This window comes from Dinoponera quadriceps, unplaced genomic scaffold (assembly GCF_001313825.1).
Source record: "Dinoponera quadriceps isolate SergipeBrazil2010 unplaced genomic scaffold, ASM131382v1 scaffold1081, whole genome shotgun sequence".
In the NCBI taxonomy this organism is placed as follows: Eukaryota; Metazoa; Arthropoda; class Insecta; order Hymenoptera; family Formicidae; genus Dinoponera; species Dinoponera quadriceps.
The window spans coordinates 33,939-56,783 of record NW_014555157.1 but is presented as its reverse complement, the minus strand read 5'-3'; the positions used below and the strand labels follow the sequence as shown (position 1 = coordinate 56,783).

Below are 22,845 nucleotides of genomic sequence, written 5' to 3'. Positions count from 1 at the left end.
TTCACTTCTGTCGCGTTTCTCCCCCGTGCCTTCCTGCGGGAGGGTTGGGGGGAGGGGGGGGGGAAGGGGCGAAAAAGCCGTTTCACTCGCGGACCCGATAGGACTCGGCCTCTCGCGTTCCAGTTCGCGGCGCGCGTACCAGCTGCTTTCATTCCGCCGCCGATGAATAACTTAGGTATCTTTATTCGCGTGCGAAGCGCGTTTCAGGCGATAAGCTATGATAACGATTCGCGCGACGGATCCGTTTTTCCCCTGGAGATAGCCGAATTCTGCGTCGAACTGCGTTACACTCGCAGCTTCGAGGCGCGATAAGAGATGTCGGTGGGATAATTTATATTGAACGAACCTCGCGCCCGGTACTCTGTGACGCTTGAAGATCAGTCCGCATTAGATGTAGCAAGCTTTTAGCCTTTTGCTCGAAGCATTAAATTGTAACGTAATTTCTAGCAGAAAGCGATCTCGGAGTATCAGATGTCGCAATCCCCAAGATTTCAGCGTTATTGCCGACTTTTCGTAACACGGGAAACGCTTTCTGTCAGAAATTACGTTACATTTTATGTTATAATTTTAAAATTTCGGGAAAAAAACCCCGTATTTTTCCCCATTTTCCCGCGGATTTTTTTGGTTTCTGTCACAAGGGTACAAAAATTTGTAGAAAAAAATTCTCGTGCATTCGGTTGAAACCTGCGACATTTATTTCTTCTGTAAAGAAGGTAAGAAGCTGAAAGGATTCGCGGGAAAACGGGGGAAAACGTTATTTTCCGAAATCTTAAAACTATACATTTCTCCGAGCAAAATGCGCTCGGCGCTGCGACGCGTAACGATCGCGGGTGGCGCGGGTTTTCGGCCTGGACGACTGACGGAGCGGCGGGATCCCCCGAATTCCAGAATCGCGGGTGTGTGCGGCGTGCCGCGATTTTGCCGGCTACGCCTACAGGAAACACGATTACACGCTGGAAGGATGCTCACGCGCGCGGCTCCGCAATGCTCATTGAATTTGTCGAACTGGGAATTATGTATTGCGTAGGGGGACGCCGCGCTTTCGCGGAGATCCGAGACGCACACACGCGCGAGGTCGCGTGAGCGCGCCGCTATAATAAAATCACGACAGGCGCGAAAGCCGAAGGCACGGAATGGCGCGTAAAAAAGGAGGAGCTCGCCGGGAGCGGCGCGCGAATCGGCCGGCGCATTATATTCGGATAAAATGATTTTATCGATCGTAAATGCGCCGGGCGCGGCGGCCGACGCCGGTCTTATGAGCGCTCAGATTTATATTCGCTCGCTCGGGCGGCGAGCTTTCTGTCGGTGCAACAAAATTGTTTTGGAAAAAACGCAAGTACGCAAGTACGGTAAGCACGACGGCCCGGAGGGCCGCTGGCTCGTGGGATTTTATAACTCCATCGTCGAGAAGAAGGGGGAGGATAATATCCCGGGACGAGACATCGGTATGCGTTTTATTTCCGCGCGCGCACACGCATACACGCGCGTCGGATTATTCGCAACGATCTTCAGAACGATATATAGATCCGAGTCACGAAGAGTAAACTTTTTTTCTGCCGGAGGTCGCGGAGGAACGAAATTTTGCGCACCCGAGGAAACGGCGGTTCGTGCGCGCGCTAGCTCCCCGTCGCGACGTACGTACTTGGAACAGCCGGTATATTATTTATATTTATGCGACAGGATGCGGCGCGTGCTTTTCGCCGACGCTCTCCGTCTTATGCGCGGCGGGCTCTTCCCTAACGGGCGTTTCTATTCCGCGGAATGTTATTTCGCGGAATGCCGTAGCTTGTGACAGCCGTTCTCTCCCTCGCGTTAACGGAACTAGCTCGTGGGTAATTCGCCGCGGAGGCAAAAATTGATCGCCGATAGGATTGCGCGAGGTCAGATCCTCATTAACTGCTCCCCCCCCCCCGCTGGCGGAAAGGGATAATTACGCAAATAACCTAACACCGCGTGCTCGTGGCTCTCGCACGCAACGGTCCGTCTCGGCGCGATAAAAATAATTACTCTCTATGATTACTCCACGCGCACACACACACACACACACACACACACACACATACATTCCCCGTATTGATTGAAATCCTCGTTGAGCGTAAAGCAGCCGATTCCGCGGCTAATAATAATAATAATAATAAATTTCGACCACGCGCACTAATAATAAACGCGACGCCATTCTCTCACTCTCGAGCTTCTCGTCTACTTCAATCTGCCACCTTCCCTCCCCTCCCGCTCTCTCCCCCTCCTTCCCTCTTGCCCTCTCCCTCCCTCCCACCTTCCATCGGCGGAAATTACTTCGACTCTCTCGCGCACTCGTTCGATTTCTAATTAAAGCGGTCCTTTTACGGCGGCGACTCCGCCCGCCGCTCCTGCCTCCTCGTCGCTCCGATCCGTTTCCTAACGCGTAATCATTATGAGACTGCCTTTTCGATTTCCCGTAATGCGACGCGAACGCCGAGGCCTCGCATTAGCGGCGCGCGGCTCTCGCCGGTAGTTCGCCACGGGAGCGAAATTGATTACCAATAGTACTGCGAGCACGGCGGCTCTCCTCTCTCTCTACTCTCTCTCTCCCTCTCTCTCGCGCGCGCGCTCCCATGTCCGGGCAGTAATGATGTTTTGATGCGAGGACCCCGGTGCACCGCGTATCGACTGCAGTTAACTAATGGAAGCTCCCCGATAATTGCGAATGCCGTCGGAGAGTAAATGCTGCTAGCGCGACAGTAATCATCGTTACTCCGCTCGCCCACCCCCGCAACTACCAAGGAAATCCGCCCCTCTATCTCTCTCTCTCTCTCTCTCGTGTTTGTTGCCACTCATCGTGTCGTTTTAGAAACGTTCTCGCGAGTCCGCGTTACCCTCCTTCGCGAGGAAATCATCTCGTGAGAAACACTCGACGGCTAGCAGGTAGTTAAAAATTAATTGTAACAAAGTGAGATGCGTACCGTGTTTTAGTGGAAAAAATAATACTATGTTACTATATTATAATATTAAATCGTCACGATGCAAGCTTCCTTGCCGGGTGCTTATACATCCCCTGATCTCCGCGATTTTAACTTGAGAGCTCACGCGAATTTTCTTCGACGCGCGACAGCCATTCCGAGACTTCTCGCAGTCGTCCTTCCGAAGCCATCTCGAATCGTGTCCCTCGAAACGCTATGCAGGGTCGAGTCAATATATGGAGACTGTGCGTCGCGTATATAAGCAAATACAGGCATTATTCATGTATGCGCTCCAAGTGCACTAAATTTAGCCGCTGGTACGGGAGGTCATGTGGGAGACACGCGCGCCCGTCCCGGCCCGGCGCTGCGTTTTATGCCTTTTTCTCGCAGAAACGTGTCATATGTTGTTGGTTCCCCCTCGTTTCCTCGTAAAAAGTAACGGCGATACCGAGGTAAGCCCGGAACGTTAGCGATTTGTCAATAATTTTCGCGCCTTCCGAAAATCCGTTTGGAATTCACCGGTTCACGATTTTCGGGGTGCTCGATCTTCTGTCTGTTCGCCATCCGATTCGTTTCGCCGATTTCTAATGATTTTTCATTTTAACTCGGAAACGAAACATTCCGAGGAAACAAGAAGAGTGAAAACAATTAGCTCATTTTGCTATCGAATATCCGAGTTAAAATTTTTGCTTCTACATTATGTAACCTTGCATATACCCGTTAGACTTGCAGGATCAACGGGGAATCTCATGATATGACATAATATAAAATATTGTCCTATCTTACTTAACCGTCGTCGGCCGCCAGTCAATAACGTGCAATAATGTAGTCTCGGCAGCCGAGAAACAAAACAATCAATGTTCTCAAAATATTATACAAGCTTCACCTTGCCTTGAATTTGTTCACTTCTATTCACTGTTTTGTTCTACCGAATTCAAATTTAAATCTTTGTTGCTATGTACAAACAACTGCTTTCTTTACACCGACAACTACTTTCTTCTCACTCCTCCTTAAATCTTCAAATTTTAATGAAATACCAAACGTTAATAAAGAATAATAATAAATAATGAAAACGAAAGTTTGTGGCTTTTCATTTATCCGTTAATCTCATTATTTAATATTTGCTTATCGTACATACTCATTTGCATTTGAATAAGTCACAGTATAATTAAATTTAACCAGCACATTGTTTATTGAAAAGCTGTAAATAAAGATTAAATGCAGTTGGAATATCGAGACAGTCAAATATTATATAATTCAATAGTCTATATATAATATATTTTGAAATGTATTTATACTTCAAGTTTTGAGGAATTTGCAGAGTTCATGTGGAAGCAAAATTTTTCAAGATAAATGAAATATATCTTTTAATGTTCACTACTCGATTAGATGACCGATTCAACGGTATCTGATTTCGCCTGCACCAAGTTAGGACACAGATTGCGATGATGAAGCGACCCACCCTTCCGTACATCGAATGGCCGCTCGTCGTTTCCTCAGCCGCGGGTCTCGTCGTGAGAAAGCCTTCCCTCGGATCCATAATCAAAACTGCATTAAAATCCTGAAAGCCTTGACGGGGGTGCGACGAAAAGTGTTTTGTCATCTAGGGTGACTCGACAGCCACCTCGATAACAATATGCTCACCTCGTTTCGAATCCCTCTTGTTGCCATGAGGGACCGGTCGGGTCTGCGGTCGACTAGGTGACGATTATTTCATCGACACTCGCGTCCCGCGCTTTTTTATAGACGACAATTTCAATATCAGCCTCGTATAAAATATGCTTATAATATAAAATATATTTTTTGATATATATAACATTCTTTCTGGATGTTTTCCCTCTTTGACAAGCTCATTAAAAGAAAGGGGTGGCAATATGAATTTTCACCGCGCGACGTTTTTGTCGACGGGCGTACGTAAAAAAGGGGCGAGACGCGTTAGGTCAGCCGTAAAATTCCGTCGCGTCTCCGCAACGTGGCGGGCTTAAGTTTTCCCGGTGGCGAAGGTATTTTCGTTGATTTTCGCCGGGGCGGCCGAACTCTCTTCGGCAGTGAGTTTGGGCAGTCGCCCGCCACGTTTTCGCCCCTCCGCCGCCCTTCTCTCACCCCGTTTCTCTTTCTCTCTCTCTCTCGTTTTCGCTTCGGTTTGGCGGGGTGGCGCGCCATTGTTCGGGCGATATTTCAGCGGCGGCGGTGGCTGCTAGAGTGGTAGGGCGGGGGTGGTTGGCGGTAGTCAGCTGGCTGTGACACGCTGCCTACCTCGCCNAGGAGTATTCGGGAGGGGGGGCGGGGGGTCGGAGAGAGAAGCCCTCGGCTTCATATGCGCGTGGCGATACTCTTTCATCTAACGATAGCCGAGGCCTTGACTTTGAAGTGACACCGCGTAACTATCGTCGCATTGTATCCGCGATCCATCGTTTCGCATATTATTACAACAGTCTTGTTATGCCGGAATGACTTTGATGTTCCTTTGTGCGACTGCTGTTTGAATAAATAAGCGGGTTTATCTGCTACGTTCCCTCTTTTTCTCTCTCTCTCCCTCTCTCTTATTCTCTCTTCCTATATATTTTCAGTATATTCCCTGTAAAAATGCGTGAAAAAGTTTTCACGTTGCCTCTTTTCTCCTTCCGTTTTATTTTATTTTATCAGAACGCCGTTTCATAATTTCGATGATACGAGCGGCGTGTATTTGCGCTTCGAGCCACGTTATGGTGAATATTACATAGAATACAGTATCATCGGATATCGAATTACGATATTGGTATCGACACATCACACGGTGTATAATCTCCGGAATCATTCGCCGCGCGTTTAGATATCCGATCGGTGGTATTGTCAAAATTCACGGCGATTTCTGCACGCCTCCGTGGGCGCGTGTACAATAATCGCTTCGGAAGTCCTTCGTCGCTCCACTGGGTCGGTTGTTCTGTCGAACGAAACTCCGTCGACTTACGAGCGACTTGCCGAGCGACTTTGCGAACGCCTTCCGCGAACTAGCGACCACACCGAGGGTTGCGCGCATATCGGGCGGCGTGCGCGCCACAGAGAGAAAGAGAGAGAGAGAGACGAGAGTTTAATAATTATTATTCATAAGACTCTCCCGGGAGAGAGTCGACCAGGCGTGAGACTAAGCAAGAAAGATGCGTTGCAAAACAAGAGAGGGGTGCCATCGCTTCCTCGAGGCTTGCTTACGTCCTCCTTATCCCTCCGTAGCGGGGAACCGGGATATTCTGTACGACGGGAAGGGGGTGTGCTCGAGTCAGTCGAGCGGAAACCCAATCACTTCCGGCGTCTGCGCCCATTAGGGCGCCGCGACGCTGACGTCGGCTGACGTACGCCCTTCCTCTTCGCGTCTCACTCGCTCGCTGCGTCTCTCTCTCAGTTCACCGTGCCTCCCTTGCCTGCCTATCTCACACTGTATTGAACCCACCACCCTCTTGGACCTCGACCAACATCGAAACAGACCGCAGATCTATTGTTTGGAAAGCGCTCGCATGGAAGCTTCTTCAACGCGGCTAATGACGTATCGAGGATGCCGCTTCCTCCTTGCCGGATTTTTCCGCTCCTGCTCGGTTCCGTCTGTCTGTCTGTCTCTCTCTCTCTTTCTCTCGTCGGTTGCCGTTCGTTTCTTCGCGATTGTTACGAAGATAGAGGATTGCGTCAGAACGGAGTCTCTTGTATCGGAGCTCATGTGAAAAGCGGAGAGATAAAAGAGATATTCGCAAGAACGACGATAACGCGACCTTACGAGAGCGAAAAATTGAGCGTACATTGTGAGATGCTGCGTCTGATCAGATGTGTGTGTGTTTAGCTATTATATGTGTTTAATTATTAAGCATAGCAACTGCGAGTCTCGATCGTTTTATTAACGCTACTTTGTTTGTGTTTCAGGTTTATCAATGCAAGGCGTAGAATTGTCCAGCCGATGATCGATCAGAGTAATCGAGCTGGTAAGCTGTACCCAGTTTTGCCAACAGACACATACACATATACATACGATACTACAAACACACACATCGAGCCAATTCTGCCGGTTGCACCTCAGGTGTATGTTCCTCAAGAGCATGTACCATATGAGTATTTTCCTGTATCTATCGAAGATTATGTAAATGTCTTCGGTATAACGTAAATCTCGCGCGTATTAGATTCAAAATAAAACGAAATTTTCGTTGTCCTACGCGATATAAAGGTGTTGACAAAATTCTGAAGGCTATTGTCGAGAATCACGAATAAATCATAATTTCAACTCTCGAGAATTATTTGCGTTTCTCTCTATCTCAATATCAAATTGTTATTGTTATTACTTTTAATCACTTAATTAAATGATCCATATTTGTTTACTTAATTGAATGTTTATATCTCATTTAATATAATTTAAATTGTAAGATAGCCTTCTTAATGTATCAGGTCTCGCAATCCTACACTTTTACGTTTAACTTTATCGAAGAATCGAGTACATCGTTTTATATCATTATATATACTTTGTATAAACATATAAAAAATGAATACTGTCAAATCATCTCTAAAAATGCTGATTTATTTTCATTTTTTTTTCATCCACCTGATTGATTCCCGAATATATATTAATATAATTTATATTATACTTTAGTTCTCGTGATTAATAAAAGAATCAATATATGTCTTTAGTTAGAGGCCCGTGAGACCCTGTTCCGTGCTTATGTAGACAGTAAAGCGGGGAAAACTCGATTAACCGTTGACATTTTACAGGTAGTTCTATCGTAGTTGACAATTTTCAGCGTAACGTATATAACGTAGCCGCATCATCTTTAATACCTAATGTAACCGAGATTCGGTTTTCGTGCAGTCTCGGATATTCTTGGTGATATTTATCAATGAACGAAACATTTCAATCGAATGAAACCTGTGGTGTCGTGTATATTTGTACATCCGCAATATCCGTCATTTTAAATCAAATCACGTCGTGATTCGATTATCGGTCGTTCCACGCTCACGATGGAAATTTGAATTTCGCTTCTCTCTTGCGTGTCTGATTAGTATCATGTCCGATGGTCGTTTCGCGTCTCGCGATTTAGAAAGTATTATTGCGAAGTCAGACTTTGCGTGGACACAGGCGATGCGAACAAATTTCCACGACTGTCAGTCATCTGGCAAATTTTAGAGCTAGAGAATGAATGTGTTTGCGGTAAATAAAGAATACACAATGTACGACATTATTTTGCGATAGAGCTATCGACTAATCGAGCTAATTCCCGTCTGAAAGAGATGTCACCCTTAAGAGAAATATAGTTTCGGTCGGCCCGAAATACACCCCGCGAGGCGCACACGTATCTCTCCATTGTACACGCGGAAATATTCTCCTTCGGTCCAGCCTGGATAGATCGATACGACGGAATCGAATTCGATATTATTAGGAAACCGGATATTCCTCCGTCGAGTAATCTGTAAAGACGACGCGTTTACGAGGAGAGAATCACTTCGTTTGCAGTAAAAGGCGACAACAACGGGCCTTCGTGTTTAGGGTGGGACCGTTCCCTCTTCGTCTCTCTCTCGTTTTCTCTCGCTCGCACGGCCGGGTAGGGTTCAAGGGCTCGGTAGTGATTCGGATGATGGCGAGAGGGTTCTTCCGTGGAGCACAGGGTGGGCAGAGGTGGATAACGTCCCGGATAACGTTCGGATAACACTCGGATAACGGCGGGATAATTGGTAGCGGTGATCAGAGCGAGTTTTACGATCGGGGAACATGCTCCGCCGCCGCAGTGGAAACTCTCCCCCCACCCTCCGATCGTGCCCTCTCTCGGCCCGTCTTTTTCTTACGTCCTTATCCGTGGTCGACCGCGTCTTTGTCCCGGCTAGCGTCGCGGAAAAGACCGCCGGAGGAAAAGTTCGGGCCGAGGAGGGTGGACCGGCTAAACGGTCGAAACGCGGAAAGAAAGAGAGAGAAAGAGCGGTCGATTCGCCTCGTATTTTTACGACTGGCCCCCTCATAAACACTCACTGAGTTACGGGTTGTTTGCTCTGCCGAAACTGGGCTTTAGGGGCGCTTTATCCGCCATTCACCATCCAAACGTATCCGCGGAACGCGCTCTCTGGGATAGCAAGGAATCGTTCTCTTTTTTTTCCGCACTTGCCCCCCCCCTCTCTCTCTCTCTCTTTTTCCCTTTCTCGGCAACTTCTGCGAATGATGGCCCGCGGTCCGCCCTCGCGGACCTTTTGTGCGCGGATGAAAGACAGATCGTGCACCGAAGTGCACTGAACGCTCGAGTATCTTCGCGAGAATCTTCCGCGCGAGTGCCGTAAACGTCCGCGCACCCCCGAAATTTTATTCAAACTCGCGGGCGAATCGTCGATTTGCAAGGATAACGGTGCGAAAGAGCCGATGACCATGACGAGGTCGTGTCACGAGTATCCTCTCCCGCGACGAGATACCGGTAGTATCACGAAGATAAACCCTTCCCCTCCGCGACGAACGTTAAATTCACCTGCGCGTTATCGCGTTGCGACGCTCTTTCCCCGAGCATCACCGAGTCGATGATCGCGATGCATACGTGCCGCCGACGAATTCGAGCGGCAGCTAAAGGGATATATTCACGAGGACGGCAGGAGGGGGAGATGGAGGATGGGCGGTGGGGGTAGGCGGGGACCCCCCGGTATCGGGGGACGACGAGAACCCGACGACCCGAACGTCGTCGTCGTCCGCATCGGGTAAAGTGGAAACCCGTGTACGCCAGATTATCATCCCGAGTCAATCCTGATCACAGCTCCATCGCGCCACAAACAGACGACCCGCGCGACCTTTCCAGCCCTTCCGTCGGGCCCGATGCCGCCGCTCCGTTTTCTCGCACTCCGGCTGGGAAACCAGTTTCACTGGCGCACCTTTTGCACGATTGAAATCGATGGTGTTACGCGAAAGAGCCCACCCCTCTCTCTCTCCTTCCCCCCTCGTCTCGCTCGATTATCGCGGTTCAAGAATGACGTAGACGAGGATATTTTCGTGGGCGAAATGGACGCGAAGAAAGGTCCGGCGAGTTCGTACGTCTCGTGACCATTTTTCCGATTCCTCGGAGACCAGGATCGTGTTCCTTCTCCGCCCGCTGCCCTTTTCCCCTTTCTCTCGATATCTCTCTTTCCTCTTCTCTTTTTCGCTCTTTCACCATCGACGATCGGCAGTCCATTAAAGCTTAATAGCCGAAGCATTAGACCCCAGGGCAAATTTTGTTCCAACGGAAGCGAGATAAACGCCCCCTCGCGATCGGTGACGGTACACAAAAATTGTTACTCCTTCTTCGAGTCATTACGCTTCGCACCGATGATCGAGACATTTTTCGGTGTGTCAGTTGGATCAATTTTATCCTATGCAAATTAATGACGTCAATTTCGAGTAGCCCGATAATATCCGAAAGACCCGGGTAAGTGGCGAGTCAGTTACTCGGGTCGCGATCACGGCGTATTAATGCGAATCCGAGCGACATCAATAGCGATTGAAACGCTCCTGGAGTCGGATAAAACATTCTCCGTCGTTAATTCGAATATCAACGTGCCTCCCCTTCGAAACGCGTGCACCGTATCGTTTTATTTCTCGCAATCTTGCGCGCACTCAAATTCCTCATTTCTCTCGCGCGCACAAGTCCGCCCATTAATTACGCAGAAATCCCACGAGCGGCTCCGCCGCCTGTCCACACGTACTCGCGGATCGTGCCGCGACTTTTCTCACGCGAGCCCCGCGAGAAATCGTATTAGGACGTAGTCACGTTAATTCAGAATGCGTCTCGAGACGACGACCGCGGCGGCGCACGACTTGCCGGGACTCGTCAGGCATGCATATCCACCTCGGTGCGCTCCTCCGTGTCGAGCTAATGATGCGCGTCGGCCGGATCATCAATCATACTTTCATTACGTGGATCGCAGCTGCTCCACATTGACTTCGCGGCCCGCGGGGCATTGTTATTATTCCGAGACAAGAAAGACAGAGAGAGAGATTCTCTCGACGCGCACGAGCGCGCTAACGCCGCGTTACACACAATGCGGGCGTGCGGGAATTCCTGCTTATCGCCGATAACGGCTGCGGGAGCCATCGCGATCGCTGCAGTTTATGATTCACCTCGCTCTCCCTAACGATCGTAGATCCGTATCTGCGCGTCGTTCACGGTGAATGCGCCGCGCGTTTTTCCACCTCGACATACGTGCGTGCCTGCGTGGGTCGCGCCGGGGCTGCTTGGTATTTCAATTTAACGCTCAAGGTTGTCCCACGAACGCGCGCGTATCTCACGATGTGTACGAAGCGCGGCCGCGATTTTCGTCCTGGCACTCGCGCGAAGTCGTTGGAAAAGTGCACGGCGCGTCAAACGAGAACGGTTACGATTTCCGTCCGTAATGAGTACCCTATCCGCTTGCGTGGCGGTTAACAATCCTTTGTCCCTGCTCCGACCCGCTCGCGGTAGCGCGCGATTTTCGTTCGCGCGCATACACGGACGTATGTAGGAAGCGAGAACCGGTTTTACGCACTCGAAGTCGTGAAGTTAGGTGTAATAACGGCGTAAGTAGCCTTGCGCGGGCTTGAATAATGAGCTTGAGATCTGGAATTTGAATGATTCGAAGGAAAACAGCGGGAGAGAGAGAGGATGGAATTTTATTAGTAGCGATTCGTGCGATATCTTAGAAATCGAAGCCGAACGAGGTTGCGGAAAGAAAATTTTATAACAGCGGGAATGAACTTAAGTCGTTATTATATTCGGATCTTTGAAATATTTCGCGCTTTTATTCTCACTTTTTAACCCGCATTCGGAATAGAAATTCGATGATATTAATCCATCTATTCTGGAATTATCACGTTTTCCATCTCGAACCATTTCGTTTCATCGAGACTTGAGCTGCGTTAAGATTATCGCACGAATAGCGAGTACAGCCGGGATGCGGTTTACGATTATCCCTTATTCGGTGGTATAACGCGGTTCACCGAAATTAGTGTAAAATTAGTTGCTCGCAGGGGCAGTAAAGGTACGCGCATGGTTTTAACGTCGTCGTCCTCGTCGTCGCCCGTCGTCCTGCTTAATATCGCTCATAAAAGCGCGATCCCTTTTATAAATCCTCCCTCCATTCAATCATACGCGAGCGCGTAGGCACTCGAACTATAAACTATAAAGCAGCGGCGCGCATCGTTTTACGACGTACAAGGTTTGTCCCCCTCGCGCGAAATTCTATTAGGTTTATATCGCGCGGAGAGAACTGTGCCATACACGCGAACGCGTTCAGGAAGGACACCATCCGGGGAAACATGCCGCCGATAGCGCGGAAAGGACGCGATGCACGCGCGATGGAAGTAACGATAATTTAATTAAAGAAATTCGTAACCACGTTAACTCTCACCTTACGTGTCATCTGTTCGTCGCGCGACGTTACGTCGAGCGACATTATGTCGGGCGATAACGTATCGCTGTTTCCGGTGTACGGGTGACAGGTCGGGTATTGTTAATTACACTGAAACGGATTACCGTGAGAGGTATATCACGGGAATTAATCGGCCTCCAATTGAATTTAATATAAATAATTACGAGCGCGTGTGTTCGTTAATTCGAGAGTATATAACGGAGTTTGCGCGAAGGGAAAGTCTACTCGTCGCGATTATGCGGTATACAAACAGCCGTGTCGCGTCCCCGGCTAAGTTTTTCCCCCTTGGGGCAGACTCGCAAGTTTGCGAAAATTAATTTACTACTCGAAGAGTTCATAAGAGACAGCTAATACGAGGAGAAAATGCATCGTGCGATGTGTTCGTGCGCGCGTAAAAGAAATCTAACTGCGACGTGGATGAAGCAACGCGCCACTCTCTCCAATTGATTCTGCATTCTCTCTCGACGATAAAATAGTATTAATTTGCGGACGTTCGTCCGCGAGAAAAGAAGAAAATGAAAATGAAAAGAAAGAAGGAGGAAAAGCGCTTTTCCTACGGCACAGCCCCAGGCTACCCCACGCTGTCTAACGTCAAAACTGTATACAGTTACAGCGCCAGTAACACCGGTAGAATCGTCGCCCCCTCACGTGCTACCGGAACGACGCAGTAAAAACGTAACAGCGGCACCGAAGTACCGTAAAGCTGCGACCGTACGGTGCATTTCGTGACGATGCCGCGATAAAAGGCGTCAGCCACCTCCAACGATACGACCAAAGTATATTCGTCGAGTTTCTTTCCAGCAGGCTTGGCCTGCTCTTGTGTTTCGCCGGTATCGTGTTGTCGTTGTCGAATTAATTATCACTGAATCGCACCTAACTATGATTACATAGGGTGAAGCAATAACTATTAACCACATTGGATATATTTTCGAAATATATCAGAGTGTATAAATGTTAAAATATGTGCATACGTATATGTACTTAGAGTGTTGCTATAAGTTATGACCCCGTCACCGTTGTATTTTCAAAATGGCCAAATCTGAAATTTATCCATAATATCTGTACATTAACCCTTAGCTGACACACGTCAAAATAATAACGTACGTGCTATAGAGGGTATTTTGAACCGCAGCGAGAAAAAATGTGTATAATTGTTTTATTTATCAATATTGGGTCAAGCCTCGACTAATACTAGGTGACGCCATAGAACCAAATTTGGCGCGCAGTTATGAAAAATTTGCGTTGAAAAACACTCTGGGGTACTTTTAACCCCGTGTGTCAGCTAAGGATTAATATCGTAGTAGTTAAAATTTTACTTCTACCTTAGAGGATGTTAAAAATTAAAATCGCAAAAATGGCCCGCTCTCTCTCTCGAGGAACACATAAAAAAGGTGCCAACTTAGTTGCAAGTATCTCAGCATCTTGGACGGTCAATTTCTCTCTAAATGTACGAGCGGTTAGATAATGTTTTTCAACATATACGTAGGGCAAGTTTCATCGAATTCTTATCAAATCATTTCGCCTTACGGTCTCCTTAATACCGTTCTATCGAGATTTAGGCTTGCGTCATCGGATTTCCCAGATCGGGCGAGATATTCGACGTTATACGGTGCGTAATTAAAGTGCGAAACGACGAGCGGCGACTCGCGTCCTCGCTTTGTAATTGCGACGTAAAGTATCCAATTACTACGCGGACGGTTAATCTCTCGGTAAAAGGTCTCCCTACATGCGTCCAGTTTCTACCGGCGAAAGACTGGTGGCCGCGGCGCGATGAATGATCTATTCACTGATTTCTGTCGCGCGCGCGCGCGCTGCTCGTTTCTGCGTGCCGCGGTAATTACTCTTTCCCGGTATACGAGGCCCGCCATCGTCGTCGTTGTTGTCCTCCTCGGCGATAAACGACTTCCCACGAATTGCCTCCCGCTATAATCTCAATAAACATCGCTCATCCGCGCGCGCTCGTCTCCTCCTCCCTCTCTCTTTCTCTCTCGACCCTTTCGGTGGCTTTACGAGCCAGCGTTCGCGCAAACGTTGTCTCGGACGAGCGCGAGAAAGTGTTCGAAGTTGGGAGTAGTATCCATCCGCGATGTCTTAATTGCCGGTTTTGCTTATTATCCGCCGCATTTCGCCGGTAGTCGTCCGGGGGGTCAAGACGAGCCGCGGGAGTTCACAGTCGTAGATCAACGCGAGCGGTTGCGAGCTCGCCGCCGCTGTCCCTTCGCTCTCGCTTCGCCTCGTCTTTTCCGATTACGTTCGGCGTCCTTTCTCGCCGGATTTCGCGGAAGCTCGATTGTCAGTTACGACTGCCGCCTGTCAAAGATCGATGGGTCACCACGCTTAACTGTACTTACGATCGGTTCACCGATAACTTGTTCTCTCCGCGTGTTCAATTACTGACGTCCTTCTTGACGGTTTTTTCGCTTTCTCGAGAAACATCGAGAGGCGTATGAATTGGAACTTTTCTCTCAGTATTTCGTTGAAACGTGTAGTCGCTCAATTGCGTTGAGGGTAAGAAACATGCGGTGGCGGTGCACGCTCTTTAAGATACACTCCGCCGCGTTTCGAGGGCTTCCTTCTCGCCGCAGCATCGAATATTCCGTTCAGTGGTGCGCTACAGAAACGCACCCTACTGCACGGATCTAGTCGCGGGCCATTCGTCACGCACTCGCCGAGAGAGCGGCTCGGCCTCGATAACGTCCCTTCGTTTCTCCCGACGGATATAACCGCGTTGGTTTGCGGAACGCGCTATCTGACTGCCGAAGGTCCCTCGGAGGGAAACCCCCTCCCCCCTCCGGTCGACCGGAGAGCAAGCCGGCATAGCGCGTCCACTCCATCTCACTTGGCCGCTACCTCCTGCCCTCGCGCATCGCTCCGACAACCCCCTCAGCCCGGTCTTTTTCAACCCCTCGCGTTCCCCTTAACGCGCCCTCCTTCGCCGTTCTTCGTGATCCTTCCTCCTCTGCTCAGCCACCGGATCGGCCAGCGTCGTCCCTTCCGCGAGGGCCATCAATCAAGGTTGTCAATTTGTAATGGCGATTCTCTGTGTCCATCTCGGCTGGGTCCAGACAGTCCACCCTACACTTTCCCTCCGTCTACCCCTCGCGCATCGGCGATCTCTCTGTCTCCCCCTTCACGTCTCGCACCACTCCGTATACGAATACCACACTTGAGGGGAAAGGGAGAAGAAAGAGAGAGAGAGAGAGAGAGAGAGAGGGGGGAAGGAAGGAAGGGGAAGGGGGATGGCGGGATTCTACGGAGCTGGACACCAGCCCGCTGTAAACGTTCCTGCTGGCACTGATGGGATATCGGCGGACGAAGAAAAAGAGAAAGCCCGCCGTCGAGTTTAACGTCCCCCGTGGACCCCGGCGCGCTAAATAAAATGGATGTTCTGGGGTCGAGAATCGGGAGAAATTGCGCGGTGGATCCCCCTAAAATGTCACCGGAAGCGCCGACATCGACTGCTCGATGGTCGCTCCGACGCTGATGCGTCGAAACGCGTTCGATCTCGAGCGATCCCATTTGATTTCGCCGAAATGGGCGCTTTTATCGTCACGTTGATTCGCGCGAATTTTTCTTACCAAATTTCCCGCGCGGCCCTCTCCAGCCTCGCGCACTCGGCCCGCGCTCGGAGAACTCCTTCTTCGCAATTCCGCCGAATCAGGCGCGGTCATTATTTGCGCAGCCCGTTATATCGTTCGCTGACAATTTACCGCGCCCGATTTGATTCATCCGACAGCTTCCCGAGTGCGTAATTCGCTCGAACGCAAATTCGCGGTTGTGCTGGTCGTAAGCCGCCACGGTCGGAGGAGAGTCTGTGCCGAGGAAAAGAGAGAGAGAGAGAGAGAGAGAGAGAGAGAGAGAGAGAAACGATGAACGAGCTCAATCGAACGGCCCTGAGTAGAGACGATTTCTTCCCTCGTCGTGTCCCCATCGACCGTCGCCGAGGTCTTTTTTTCTCTACGTTTCGCGTCACGTAGTCGTGATATAGAGTTACTTAGAGAGCCGATCCCCCGCGCATTACCGCCCTAACGTTCGAAAGGTGCCGGAACGGATCCTCATACGACATAGATCATACGTTAATTGAAATGGGGTGCATGCGCGCCAGTCGTCGAATACAAACGACCGACTTATAGAAATGTTATTATTTGCTGCCGTACAGTACCGTGGGGAGAGAAGAAGAGAGAGAAAGAGAGAGAGAGAGAGAGACAGGGAATAACCGGGACACGGCCGGGCTTAACGGAGGAAATTGCGTGGCCGTTCGTATCAACGTTTTCGATGAGCTCGGTGTGTAGTATAGCTGCGTAGAATTGCTTCTTTTCGCTGCAAATGAGGAAAGATCGCCGCGGTTGCGCGGAGACGCGTCAGGTATCGAACAATCCTCGGCACGTGTGGGTTACGTGTGGAAGGAAGAAAGCGCGAACGATATACGCGTTAAAGCGATCGATAAAATCTCTCTCGAGACACTTCGCGTTGCATGCGAGCGCGAAGAAAATACTCTTATGTTATAATTGTACAATCGCAGCTCATCGATTTCCCGCGTTTCCGTCATTCAGCTTTAATCGGACGCACCGAGCCCACCGAAGTATATTAGTATATTATAATCGAGGGATCAATTATACAAGCTAGCAATAACGACCCTTAGCAAAGCCCATTGCGTTCGTGTAATTACGGAGAAGCCAGAAGCTGCCGGTGGTATCGCACGAGCCGTTAATGCCCGGCCGAACGTAGCAATAATTCGCGAGCGGCCGTCCCTAACTGCCGAACTTTGATCCATTCCATGTAAACGAGCCGGGGGTCTCCATTTCGTTACGCGTACGTATATATAAATTGGCGCAGGACCGAGGGGCGGGAGGAAAGAGGCGCGGGAGTCGCTCGGACACGGAAATGAAGTCTTGGACGGTCACGATCGGTATGAAAAGATAAGGTCCGAGTTCTCGAGGGCGCTGGACAACGCCCTTCCTCCCTCGCTTCTCGAGCGTCTCTTTCTCTCCTTTCCCCTCTCATATACGCTTTCCACTCCGCCAGCGAGATTTTTCATGGCGTGGATCGCGTCCGGTGTATCAAGCCATACCCAGAAGGCTGGAGCCTCCACGTAGTACGAAGGGTGGCCCTATCTTATCGGAGTAGCCATAATGGCCTGTTCTATCTCATCTCCAGTCTCGTTGACCGTTTGCCCCTAGACCACTTTCGCCATCAAGGCTCCACCAGCGGTAATGGCGACCAGGAAGAAACCTGGCTCGCCGCTCCGACCGAACGCCGTACGTTGTGAAAGAGGGAAAAGATTGGTATCGTGGAAACGCATCGGCCGGCCGCGACGCTGCCGCCGGGGCCGTTAAGTGGCTCTATCGGGCATCGAATTGAAGTCGCTCGGGCTTCGTTGCGCGCGGATCGTGCGCCACGATCCCGCCGGAATCAAGTCCGCACCGTAAGTTGTATTTCATTTCGCGCGCCGATACGATCTCGTCGCCGTGGACGAGTAAACGCTACGGCAAAAGCGTGTAAGCGGCGAGGCTCGAAAAAAAACCCAGCAAATTGACCAATCACGGTCGATTATTCTCCTTACGATCGGAGAATAATGGACGGTTTGGCGACTCGCTTACGTTTTTCGACCGTTAACATCCATTGCCGAAGTTGGTGATACACGTTCGAATGAAAACCCTATGTAATTACGAGGGACATTTCGAGGTGCGTACCTCGGAGGCACCACGCGACGGTACTCTCAAATTTCGAGATACGTAGTTGACGGTGTATGCGTGGCTCGAAAATGTGGAGGATTGCGTCGGCCGAGGGGGGACCTCGTGATCGAATCGCCAAACGAAAGGGATCGTTCGCGGCTCTCTTCTCTCGCCCGTTAATCGGAATGAATTGCAGATGCATCGCGCGCCGAACGAAGCGGCCGCGCACGCACATTGCATTATAGACGCGCGTGAGACGCGCGCGAACTCGCGGCGCGGTAATCAAGCGCGACGCGGTAAATGCCAGGTCGCGCATCGCTGTGCATTAACGAGGCTGATGGACCGTTCGATCGAACCTCGCCGCCACCGCCGTCGCATCGGCGATCGGATAGCGGTAATAAGCTCGATAAAGAGCGTTGTATAAAACGCGCCGTGCACGGCTCGTTGCTCGTCGAGCGGGGCGTGCGTTCGCGAGCCCGTCGCGCGCGCTCGCTTAAGAAAAAGAGTCGAACGCGGGAGGAACATATTGACGAAGCTGACTGGCTATTAAGCACCTTTATCGCCCGTCGGCCGTCTCTCGGAGGTACCGCGCCCGCGCGCCGTGAAATAAAGTTGTCCGTAAAGTGCATTTCATCTCTACTCGCCGAGCGCGGCGCCCGAGTTAGCCGGGGACTCGATTAAGGAATGGCACGCTAAGTAATTACACCGGCGCGATATCGACCTCCGGATCGATTCTACCTGACCCGGAAAAAGCCGAGAGAGGGAGAGTGGGGGGGGGGTAGGTAGAATCGTTACCCGCGGCGAATTATACTGCACATTCAGTGAGACGAAACGGAGGAGAGAGAGTTCCACTTCGGCCGGAGTTCCCTCCGCGACATTTAAACGACCAGCCAGCCACCGTCGGAGTTTATTTATGTCTGTCGTAAGGAGAGACACTTCCGACGTTTGTGGCTCTCATAACCTCCGTTTATTGACACTGTTAAGAATGGTTCCTATAATCCGCGGATCAGGCCTGTGCCACGGCGGGCGCGACTCACGACGCGCGACGCGCCGTTAAACGCGCCGCACCGGGCCAGGTGGGCGAATTTAATAGTTTTATGCTCAATTTTAATAATGCCGTCGCGCGCGTATCACTCTCTCTCTCTTTCTCTCTTAGGCTCGCCGCCGCTCGTATTCCAGTCCGCAATTATAGCCGCCATGGACGATTCGCCGGCGCTCGGGGAGGTTTTACAGCGTAATTTTCGCGCGTATCACCGGGCAAACTTTCTCCCATCGGCGGGACATTCGCGTTCGGGTTGTAAAAATAGGAACGGGTCTCTCGACGGACATAATATCCTAGACGCAGCCGATAATGCCTCGTGTTTCAGCGATAACGGTCTGTAAATCCGTGTTTCACTACACTCGGCCGCTGATAAAAAGTGAATTTGAATGTCGCTCGTCGTCGTCGTCGCGCTCGTTTTTTTCCACGACGCTCGAGGTGGATCGCCGAACGTCTCGCGGAGTAGTTCGCCTCTGCACCGCGACAGGTACAGCCTGATTATCATAATTTATAGCCGATGGGTTAATTAAAATATCTAAATACTATACGCGCCGTATATGTATAAGACGCGATAATATATACCTCCATAAACAATCCTCCCTGTTCCTTATGCTTCGTACCTTATAAATATTAAGTGGTTTATGGACACCGCAACATTCTCCCCCCGCTAGTCGTTCGATCATTAATTATTTATCGCGTCAACCGGGGAGCCAGTCAGCCGCGAGCAGTCGTCAGGTTTTATCGGGACGCCCGGCGGATTTAGCGAATCGCTGCGCGTCGCCGACAGAAATTTATGTCAATTCGCGACGGTGCGGGCGCGCCGCCGAGGAGAAGGGCCCCGTGCTTGAAGAACTGGGTTAAAATATGCCAACGCCGCCGCGAACCCGAAGAATAGGGCAAATTAATTTCGGGGCTTGCCGCAAGGACGATCATCCATAAATGCAATAGCTTCTTCTTTGCCCTCCTCGTCGCTTCGTACGTCCCGCGCCCTCCTCCCTCGCTCGCCGATCCGTCCACCGGGTCTCCTGCGCGCGCGAGAAAAAAGCTACCTCGCAATAATCGTGATTTATGTATTCATTACCGACTATTACCTCGATGTTTGCACGCTTTTCGACCGTCGGCGCATATTCGCTCGAACGTCGCAATTCGTTTCCAATTTAGGGAGCGTTTTTCGCGTATTGTTGCGCGATGCCTCCGGTCGTCGATTATCCTCCGAAACTCGCGATGCGACGGAAGCACGGGCATAGTTAGCTCCGACATTCATTGCCACTACTGAAAATCTACAAACGTTAACGTATACCGTAGATTTTTAACACTGGCAGTGAGCACCGCAGCATAACTTTAGCCATTTCTCGTTCTTCGATCAACTGGAGAATCGTCCGATCATTTCGTCAAATCTGTTTATCATCGACCGAGTTATTTTTTTTTAACATTACTGAGTTGGCGTGAATTTTATCTCGCGTGATCAGAGAGCAGCTTATTTAAATGATCACTATTCAGGAATATGAGCGTCGGTCAGCCATTCTCAACGTGTGACGAGTGTTGGCGAATTTTCGCGCGGTTCACGCCGATCTCTCCCCCGGTGATTTCCGTTGCCAGCGTTCCCTGGACGTTTCGCGGATGAGATATGCCCGAGCCTCGTAACGGCGGCTAGGCCGATCGATGTCCGCGCACGGTTAGTGGATATCCGAGTAGTAGAGCGAGTAGAACGTCGGAAAGAACCGAAACGGTCGGGCGCGGGGGCGGACGTTAGGAAAGGGAAGTTGCTTGCTGGAGACAGCGGAAGAAAAATAGCGGAAGTCATCGACCTCCGAGGGGCTATATATCAGAGAGGGTCGCGGGAGGAGGGACCCGGCGGGCGCTTGTGTGCGAGCACTCTCGTGCACCTTCAAGGATACCGCGCGTCCGTGTGCGGAGGATAAGTGGAAAGGGTAAAAGGGGGCGAGTTTTCGTGCGATATTCGCGAAGTGTGTATCGCGGCGAGGCGGGCGATGAAGAGTTAGGACGAGAGAAAGGGAGGAGGGTAGAGAGAGGAGGAGAAGCGGTGGAGAAGATAGTAGGAAGAATCTAGGATAGTAGTCTTAGCGTTTCATCATCCGGCCGGGGCGAGGACAACGACAACGTCGCGCGGTCGGTGGTGGTTTCGTTCTCTTCTTCGCTCTTCTTTTCCCGCTCCCGCCGCGTCGGGTTTATCTTAAATGAGACTCCGGGTGGGCTTAAGTCGGCTTGCCGAGGTTACCGCGGCTGGCCTTTACTCGCGCCAGGATATATCTCTGATTGATTAAATTCCTGCAATTACGTCGCGTCGTATATCACGCCGGCGATTCGGCCGCCCACACCTTCCCTGTGTGAGAGAGCGCGTTCAACAAAACCGGGATTCGGACAGCGAGACGCGTCAAGATTGCCCTCCATCGGCGAATTCGCGTCACCGACACGTTTTAGGGTCGATCGCGGCGGACATTCCGGCGACACAGTAGCGGCCGGACATTCACTGGATTGACGAGGTTAATATTAGCCCCGAATGGCGCCTGTTAATAATAACAACATATGTTGTCGCGCGTGTCTGACTGTCGGGCAACGGAACGTGAAAGTGACCGCGGGAGTCGCAGTCACGCGATGACGTTAACGCGTGCATACGATAATATATTTTTTATGTCAGCCACGACTTTCAATCGCGCTCGGTGACTCGTACCGCGGGGTTTCGTCCTAAAAAAGGTATACGCAATACATATAAATGTATTGTGTTAATATTGAATATCACACGACCTCTCTCTGTCCTTCTTTTTCTCTCTTCCTCTCCCCATCCCCACCCCCCTCCGCTCCCTCTCCGAGTGTCCGCGTTTAAACGATATGATATTTGGCACGGCGCACTTTAACGGCCGCACATAGCCGCTCCGTATACGTTATTTCTATTATTATCGCAGTCACTATTATTATATTTGACAAGGGCGTGCATGGATATACAGTGTCAGAAATATACAATGTAAATTACGGCACGCGCTTTGACAATGCAACGCGAATCCGAATAAGCGATGCGCAACAATGCCAAACGATTTCCGCAATTGTTGCCATTACCGTTTTAATCATAGCATTTACGAACGCACCGGTCTCAACAATGGTAATGCCGCCGAATCGGCGGAGATACATTGTTACTACGTCACAATACAACGACGCAACGACACCGATATTATTTTCCGGCTCGACGACATTATCTGCAATCACCGTCGAAATGAACAATGCGTGGAAGCGAGGAGAAACGGCCGCGGAGGGAAAAAGCGAGCTTGTGAAGAGCTCGCACAGAGCGAAAAAAACAGAGACAGAGCGTGGGTAGCACGTAAGAGAGAAAGGCAGAGAAAGAGAGAGAGCTAGAGGGAGAGAGAGAGAGAGAGAGACAGAAGGTGGTTTAGGGGGAACGAGAGTAGGAGACCAGGCAGCAGCCGGGCGGATGAGTTATTAGATCCGGCGTATCCGGTATTGCGTCGCGGATGACCAATAGTTTCATCGAGGGATTGTTGAAGGTTCCGGAGCACATTTCCGACTTCCGCCAGGCGAATCGTCCTTCCGCCGGTCCCTACCACTTCTTCTTCGTCGTCTTCTTCTCGTCGTCGTCGTCATCGTTAACGTGGTCTCTTCATCGTCATCAGCCTCCGAAACCCGCCGGAACGCGAAAGCCAGCTCTCTGGGAGCTGCTTCCGAAGAAGTAGAGGGGAAGAGAGAGAGAGAGAGAGAGGGAACTTAGCTTCTTTCGACGTCGTCTAGTCACGACGATCCCTCGCGTTTCTTTCTGCTTTCTCCCTCGCGCACCGCCATCGCTCGTCCTAAGGGTGGT

The 22,845-nt window shown here is 50.5% G+C and overlaps 1 protein-coding gene across 1 annotated transcript in view; it reads left to right on the top strand.

Moving 5' to 3' along the window:
* Positions 1-22,845, top strand: part of LOC106743168 (homeobox protein homothorax-like) — a gene marked incomplete at its 5' end in the record, with an annotated part of 309,796 nt that overhangs the window by 278,067 nt on the left and 8,884 nt on the right. The window contains one exon of the mRNA XM_014616746.1: positions 6,828-6,886. Within this exon, the coding sequence (XP_014472232.1) occupies positions 6,828-6,886 (59 nt within the window). The remainder of the gene's footprint in view (positions 1-6,827; positions 6,887-22,845) is intronic.